Source organism: Vigna unguiculata, chromosome 5 (genome assembly GCF_037176805.1).
Source record: "Vigna unguiculata cultivar grain cowpea cultivar isolate G323 ecotype 2 chromosome 5, ASM3717680v1, whole genome shotgun sequence".
Taxonomy (NCBI): domain Eukaryota; kingdom Viridiplantae; phylum Streptophyta; class Magnoliopsida; order Fabales; family Fabaceae; genus Vigna; species Vigna unguiculata.
In genome coordinates, this window is record NC_140796.1 from 932,498 (window position 1) to 940,711 (window position 8,214).

Sequence of the window (8,214 nt, forward strand, 5' to 3'; positions counted from 1 at the left end):
GAACTAAACAAAGTATTTTTTAAATAGACATATCAAAAGGGGGAAAAAATCATAGATGAATGATTGGAATTTGGAATAAATATATCATTAAAGGAATGACTGTGATGAGATTAACAAAAAATTACGCAAAAACAAGAAGAACAAAAATGCATTACTTAGATGAGTAAAAAACATAAATAAAAGAAATACATAAATAATATACCAAAACCTTTTACGATAATAGAAAAAAAAATCATACATTCTACTACTATATATGTTCAAAATAAAAGTATATATTTTACTTTATCCTTTTAATATTATATAAATGTTATTTAATACAAAAGAAATGCTTGTGTATGGAAAGGGAAAATGACTGTCATATAAATTATTCTTTTTCCAACAATAACAACAAGAAAATTAAGAAAAAATATTAATAATTTTATTTTGAATATTTTATTAAAAAAAAAAGAAATGCACATGTATGGAGAGGGAAAAAGAGTGATGAAAATTGAAAATTTGGAAGGAATGAATGTGAGAGAAGAACAACGAAAAGCAGAAAAGTGTTCCAAGTGAGCAGAGAATTTTGATCCTTGGGCGGTGGTTTTGTTCTGTTAAGTATGTGGGGTTGAATATAATGCTTTTCTTCTTTTTCCCTATTTTTTTAGGGTTTGAAAGGTAAAGCCACTTTGCACCTTAGGTTGGTCAATTATTCTTCTCTTCCATTGGAGGAAAAATAATATAACTAACTTTGGCAATTTAATTTTGACTCAATATACAATTTTAATACAATGTATATTACATTCCAATAATATTGTGTCTCTATCACATCTATCATCCAATTTACACACATGTAAGTTTGTTATCGGAATTTGTTGTTAAGTATGTGTTTTATTGAAATTTATTTTTAATTAATTATGTAATATATATGATTGTTGTAAGATTATTATGTTTTTATTTTCTTCAACAATAATAATAAAACGAGGTTGTTCTTGTAAAAATTTGAATTAATCTCTCTTGGAAATCAAGAACCAATTTAGTTCCTCAATTATGTAAATGTGTAAAATTAGTCCTTTTAACAAAATTTTATTAAGTTTATTTGATGTTTCAAACATATTTCATTATAGTATTTCAGTTTGTTTATACTATTTGACATATTTTCGCTTCGATGTTAGTTCAGAAACACATTTGAAACGTCAAATAAACTTAAAAAAATGATTTAAAGGACTAAATTCACACATTTCAGAAACTAAATTATTTTAAAATTTTCAAGATAGACTAATTTCAATTTTTACTGAAAATTTAAGAATAAAAACACACTTAACTCATAATAAAAATATTAGTGTTGGACATATTATTTGATATGTTTTTAGCAACTTTTTTTTTTGCTTTATGATAAATACTTTTTATCATCGTTTTCTCATACCAGTTGTCATGGAGAACATACTTATGTTAAGGTACTTCGTTGTACTTGTATGGAAGGTGTGTCTTTTAAAACAACGAGTACTCAGGATATGTATCCACATGTAACACACTTTTAAACTAATAATGTGAAACTAGTGTAACATAATCTTAAGACCATACCACTTATAGTTTTTTTTTATTGAATTTTCTTAGTAATGTGAAAAACTAACTTGTCAACAAATACTTTAGTCTAAAAGTTATATTTATTACAATACATATATTTATTATTATTTTAATATTTTAGGATGCGTTGCGAAAAAAAATGGCAACGTATAAGTTTGAATGGATGTATGGAATGTTGGAAAGCAAGGCATTGTTATCATTGAGAAAAAAGGAAGACAGCCAAAAATCACTTTTTATAATTCTGCGTAGATTTTAAACAAGTGTTTTATATTTTTCCAATGGAACATGGCACCACAACACCAATTTTAAAGCATATTTCTTCCATGTTCTTATAAACCACTAATCTACCTTTACGAGCACCAATGTCCACTACATTATTATTTTTTGTTTATTATAATAATTTAATGTTCTAGACACCATTTTCGAAATTCAACCTTCTCTCTATCTAGATGTGAATCTTAGCTTTCTATATAAACACCACGCCTTCATCTTTGATTTGTGCGTGTCTTCTCTCTCACTCATATTCACTCTCACCATCTTTACCCTTTAGTTTCTTCTGGAAAGGAAAAAATGGGTGCACTTACCTACATCATCTCAAACTTTTGCACACTTCCAGCCTCAAAGACCAAAACAATGCAGGTAGGAACTTCTTTCATTTACACATGCCACAACACCATTTTCCTTTACACTCTTTTCTTCCCACCTCACTTTTCTAACTTTCATTCCTCCAACCATAGCAGCTTCTCATATATGTGTTGGTTTTCGTTTTAGACAGTTGAGATCAAAGTCAAAATGGACTGTGATGGCTGTGAACGAAAAGTCAGAAATGCAGTAGCCACAATGAAAGGTTCTAACTTCTAACCCAACTTTTATTACACGTTCAATAATTATACATCGCTGAGAAGTCATACTCCACGACACATTAAATACTTCCTCCTCCTCTAATCTTCTTAGATATTTTTTAAAGACAAAATCATAACAAAATTTCAGACTCCGAGCAATACTTCTATAATGATGGTATCTCATTGAACTTGAAATCGGATCATTAAACTGTATGTACAGAAAACGTTCATTTAGATCTCGACTAGAAGCTTATGTTAAAACATGCATTATGCAAGATAAATATGACTAGAAGGTTAATGATTGTGTGTGGAAGTGTTGCAGGAGTAAAATCTGTGGAGATAAACCGAAAGCAAAGCAGGGTGACAGTGAACGGTTGTGTTGATCCAAACAAGGTGTTGAACAGGGTAAAAGGAACTGGGAAAAAAAGAGCTGAATTTTGGCCCTATGTTCCACAACATGTGGTGAGCTATCCTCATGCCTCCGGTGTCTATGACAAAAGGGCACCCTCCGGCTATGTTCGAAACGCGCAAACATTCACACCTTCTGTTGAGACAGAAGAGAAATTTATGTCCCTTTTCAGTGAAGACAACGTAAATGCATGTTCCATCATGTAAAACATATAATGTAAGCAACATAAAGTAGAAACTATGTTAATTAGATGATGTTATGATTTTATTACATATAAAAATTTCTGATCTCACACGACTCTTGAAGTGGAAGAAGATTTAGCAGCTTTTTCTTGTGGTGCTTCGAAGTGTGATAGAGAAGGGTCAATGAATGTATATAGTACACATATATCTATATATCTTTTTTTCTACTTTTTGTTAATGTGCTTCGGGACAAAACTCTGAATTGACATAGCGTCAATTATTGAAACTTCGTGAAAACTAAAAAACGCTGGAGTGCAATCAAATTTTAGAAGATATAAATAAATAAAATAGCAGAAATCATTTTCAAAAGGTATTAAGGGGAATTTGATTCTTTCTGCCTACCACAGACAAATCGAATAACACAAAGGACCATTGTTACTCCTAACTCTATTCACTTAAACTATAATTAACTCTCTTTTTTTACAACAATGTATATAAAAGCATCATCAATAACATGTCGGGTAAAGAACGATGATGAGGGACTTGTATCAACAAATAGAGATCGGTCATTCACTTATATATATTAATATTATTGTACCATGCTTTTGGAATAAGACAACATTTAACTTTTATGAAAAATAAAAAAGACAGATTTTTATTTAACTTCTTTGTAGGGACTTGCATGCTGCCCGTACTCGAAATATGTATTTTCGTACATTATATATTTCATATACAATATATATTTTTATTTGCTTTTTACTTGGTTTTTATGTTTCATATATAATTACTGTACAAAAGATATTACTCTCTTTGTTTTAGTATTTTTACTTTTTGTTTTAGTATCGTGTTTTTTTAATGATTGTTGTAGACTATATTACATGTTCCTACGGTCTTGTACAGAACAATCATTGTTGTTTTTTGCAATGCATATCTTGCAGTGATAAAGTTGTTATCATGTTGTAATTTGCAATATGTTTTGGGATCACTTTATCCGTTGAATCACAGAAGGTTCCTTTTCTCTTTCACTTTCTTTTTTTTTTCCCAGCTATCAACACCTTAATTATTCTCCTTTCTCTCCAAAAGTCTTTTTTTTTTCAGGGATGATTAACTTTGCCCTGATTTAATTAAAATATTTTCACTTTATTACTATCCTTTTCAGCACATAACGCATATATATTAACTTTTAAAATAGCACTAAATATTCATGACTTAAAGACTCTGAGCAAGTAAAAATTTATATATAGAAGTTTGCGAAGGTGTAAGTTTTTGTTTAATTACTTCCGCAATAAAACTACTTAAAACATACTTATGATGGATAACTCAATTATTTAATTTATTTAATATAATGAACATTATTATTTTTGTTGTTGTAAGTAGAAATATTTTAAAATAAGCATGACAAATATGAATTTACTACTTAAGGTATCACTGGCATGATTTCTGATTTTTTAGAGTTTTTCTCTCTAGCACAAGGTAAATGACTTTGTCAAATGGTTATAATAAATTGTCTTACTAAGATTTGTGTAATCTAAAATGTAGACAATTAAATAATTATTGAAAGGAGTTATTTATTTTCAAGTAAACATCAATGCTTTTTTCATAAAAATACTACGGAATATGCGGTCACACTATACCTTAGAGTTTATACGTTAGGTATTACTTAGTTACGTAGGTAAGAAGTATGTTGCATGTTCGGGAAAGAGAATATTGTAGAAATAATCCATTTTTAATGTTATAAAAATTGAAAAAAAAAACTATCGACTCCTACACAAATTAATGCAAAAGTGGCTGAGCATGTTCTAGAGAATCGTTTTTTCTAGAAAATAGAAAATCATTTTAGATAGAAAAGGTTTAAAAGCATTGATAGAGGCTACGTGATATGTATTATATTAATTAAGTAAATAGGTTTAAGCTTTAAATTTTCTTCCTATTCCTCATGACAATTATATAGGATCTACACCAGAATTAGGAAATATAGTAACTGTATGAATTCTAATCACTTATCAAATTAGGAAAAGAGAATGAATAATGAAATTGGTATTAATATAACATCATTTATATTTGACAATATTGAAACTGATGCACAGTTCCAGAAGAAACTAGAAGAAACAAGATTGATCTAATATACTGTAACTTACTGTGCCAAACCAATGATTCACATCCATTCCTTGCAGCTCACACCTGAAGTAGATAGTTTTATGTACTCTAATAAATAATCTTATATCTCACAATATTGTAGAACACAGATCCCTCTATGATTGAAATTTTACTTTAATGATACTGGAATATGAGTTAGATAATTTTTTTTTAATCTTCTGGTATCTTCCCTTTCAATTTTACGACACCAATAAAACATGAGTCTAATCTACATGATAATATCTGGTATTTTCCTTTTCAATTTTACGATACCAATGAGATTTGAGACTAATCTACACATAAGGTATTGGCACTACTCTTAACCCAAAATTTCAAGACGATCAGTTTATGGGTCTTTATCCTTATATGGTGTTCAACTCTTTTATTTTTACTCAATGTGAGACTTAAACTTACACTTAAATTCCTAATAGTGCAGAGACATCAATAAAAAGAGTACTGTAGTTGAATGTAATGGTAATCTTATCTTATGGGGGCATTTAATTGATAAGGACCAGCCAAATGCAAAAGAGAAGGTAAAGAAAGCTTTATTTAATGCTTTGCTTTGGTAGCTACTAAGCAAATATATTCGAGCTTTTTTATACATATAGCATTGGCACAATCAACCAAAGCCGCTGAGCATGACCATAAATATATATTCCAACTTAATCACTCTCCCTTTTGACCATTTTTTGTTCTCTCTACCGTATCCCCTCTTGCATTATTGCATCATAATAAAGAGCCACGCATGATTTTTATTCATAAGTAATGCCAAAAGGTAACTCATCATAAAATGCTCAACCCTTCAAAATGGAGGCATTTTTCCAAAAGAACCTTCTTCTGCATGCTAAAGGACCTCTTCTACTGCACTTTTCCATAACATGTTTTTGATTGACGTATAAAAAGTCCACTAACAACCAACCATATCTTCTCTTAATTTCACAAAATTATAATCAGTGTTTTCTACATCATATCACAGAAGAATGCTTAGAACACATGATCAATATACTGTACACAAAGAGTCTCTCGTTGTCATCTGTCGAAAGTCTTACATCAACTATAAATAAAATGAGTTTATAGTATATAATTAGATGCAAACTTGATCTTACTAGTCAGTTTTATAACGTTAAGTTAGACTTAAAATTCAGCTTTTGACATAATATATATTAGAACTTTGTGTCAGAGCCTATCATAATGAAACTTTGTTGGATTCATTGTTTTACTCATTATTGGACCGTTGTTTGATCATTCGTTAATATCCAGTCTTACGTTCGATATGTATATAACTCATTGTGAAAGAGTGTGTTGGAACCCTCGTCAGTGTTTTATCGAAAGACAGTGTATTTGAAAGTGATACAACTGATGTATACATAGCAAGAAGAAAAGTGTTTCTAGCTATTTGTGGGAACACTGTTACATTGTGATATGACAGGGAACATATAGAAATCAGTGATTGGAGCAAATCCTTGACTGGTTCTTGTAATATAGAGTTGGAGCATAAGAATTGGGACTTAGACAGAATAAAAAGCTGTAGTCTCCTTCAAGCTGCACTTGTGATAACAGACAAAGATTGCGTATTTAAACTGATATTCTTTGCCTCCCTCAAACTCATAAATTTTGCATTAATTTGTTCTAAAATAATCATGGCTAGTACTTTTGGTGGAAACATTAATTGCTAATTATGGATGATGTGAAGAAATTAACATTTGATTTAGAATCTTGAGTTGAAACTTATAATGCATGGACAAAATGATGACTTTGTGTTTTTGGTTGTTAAATGATGAAAAGCTTCATTGATTTTGAAACTGTTGAAAACTTATCCTAATTTCAAACTGAAAAATCTTAAGAACTTGTTCTTTTAGAAAACAGTTTCGCAGAATAGCGAGTTGTCAACGATTACCATTAAAACTGTTGTTAACGATAAATGTTTTACGAAATTTAAACTCCATAAATTTTATTAGAATAAATTATGATATTATATTAAAGAGTAATTTTAAGTCTATAACTCGTCTTATTTTAAGATAACAAATATTATAAATTGATCTTATTTTTAATAATAATAAAATATTCAACATTAAGAGAATTGTTATGAAATAAAGTGGATAATAGAGAGAATAATAGATAATAGAGAAGAAAAGAAATAATAGAAAATAGAGATTAGGGAGTAACTCATTTGTGTATTATTGATAGGAAGATTCCTATTTATAGATACAATATGTAATCTATCAAGGAAACAAATCCACTTAGTTAATACAAATATTTACTATAAAAAGTAATCATATGAGTAAATGTGTCAAATCAATAGACAATCATTAATTCATAACAAGAATAAAATACTGTCAAAACTGAATATTATCATGCACAATAATTAAATATAAATTAAAAAAATATGCACTTCCAAATATTTCCTTCCACATCTTATACATAAAAAAATAATTTTGTTCTTTATGAATTGAACAATTTGAAAATCAAATTACACATGAAAGTAAAAAATAATTTCTGAATTATATAATTTATAAGTCATTTTTTCCTTAAAAAAATAGATTACATAGTCTGAAAATAAATAATAACTTTAAATTACATAATTCAAAAGTTATAAATTACATTAATGTAATTCAGAATTCAAATTACTTATGATTATCCCATGTGGAAAGTAGTCATTTTTCACTTTTAGATCGGCTAATGGAAAGTCAATTTTGTCAAAATGAAGAAATTTTTATATGAGGGTGCAAGAAGAAACTTGTGAAGGTGCAGGAAGAAGCTGCCTGATATGGGGTTTTTTCTCCCGGGCCCATAGGTAACTTTTGATCCAGGTGATTTTATGACAGTTTTTGGACCGGGGGCTTCTCCCTACACTTCCAAATACTTCTATTACACCCCCAAAATTTCAAAATTCCAATAATATCTTCTGAACCTTTTACTGTTGAACGGTAAAAAAAGTTAAAAAAGATTAAACGGAATTTGAATTTCGGTGAGTGATTAAACGGAATTCAAACTCCGTTTTATTTGTGAACCGGTTTTGTAAACCCGTTTAATTTTTATCGGCATTCGAAGCCCGGTTTAATGTTCTACCGACAATCGAAGC

At 29.2% G+C, this 8,214-nt stretch overlaps 1 protein-coding gene across 2 annotated transcripts; it reads left to right on the forward strand.

The window, feature by feature from the left end:
• Positions 1 to 2,042: 2,042 nt before the first annotated feature.
• LOC114185783 (heavy metal-associated isoprenylated plant protein 21-like) lies at positions 2,043 to 3,234 on the forward strand. Of its 2 annotated transcripts, none has more exons than XM_028073696.2 (3): positions 2,043 to 2,202; positions 2,335 to 2,410; positions 2,728 to 3,234. In XM_028073696.2, the coding sequence occupies exons 1-3, from the start codon at positions 2,134 to 2,136 to the stop codon at positions 3,018 to 3,020; spliced, it is 438 nt and encodes a 145-aa protein (XP_027929497.1). In that variant the 5' UTR covers positions 2,043 to 2,133; the 3' UTR covers positions 3,021 to 3,234. The 2 variants fall into 2 exon arrangements, with proteins under 2 accessions (XP_027929497.1, XP_027929498.1); XM_028073697.2 differs by having other exon boundaries at positions 2,046 to 2,202; positions 2,339 to 2,410.
• The last annotated feature ends 4,980 nt before the right edge of the window (positions 3,235 to 8,214 follow it).

Coding starts and splice junctions, on each gene's coding strand:
- LOC114185783 (XM_028073696.2), top strand. CDS start 2,134: ATGGGTGCACTTACCTACATCATCTCAAACTTTTGCACACTTCCAGCC. Junction 2,203..2,334: donor CAAAGACCAAAACAATGCAG/GTAGGAACTTCT, acceptor TTTTCGTTTTAG/ACAGTTGAGATCAAAGTCAA. Junction 2,411..2,727: donor TGCAGTAGCCACAATGAAAG/GTTCTAACTTCT, acceptor GAAGTGTTGCAG/GAGTAAAATCTGTGGAGATA.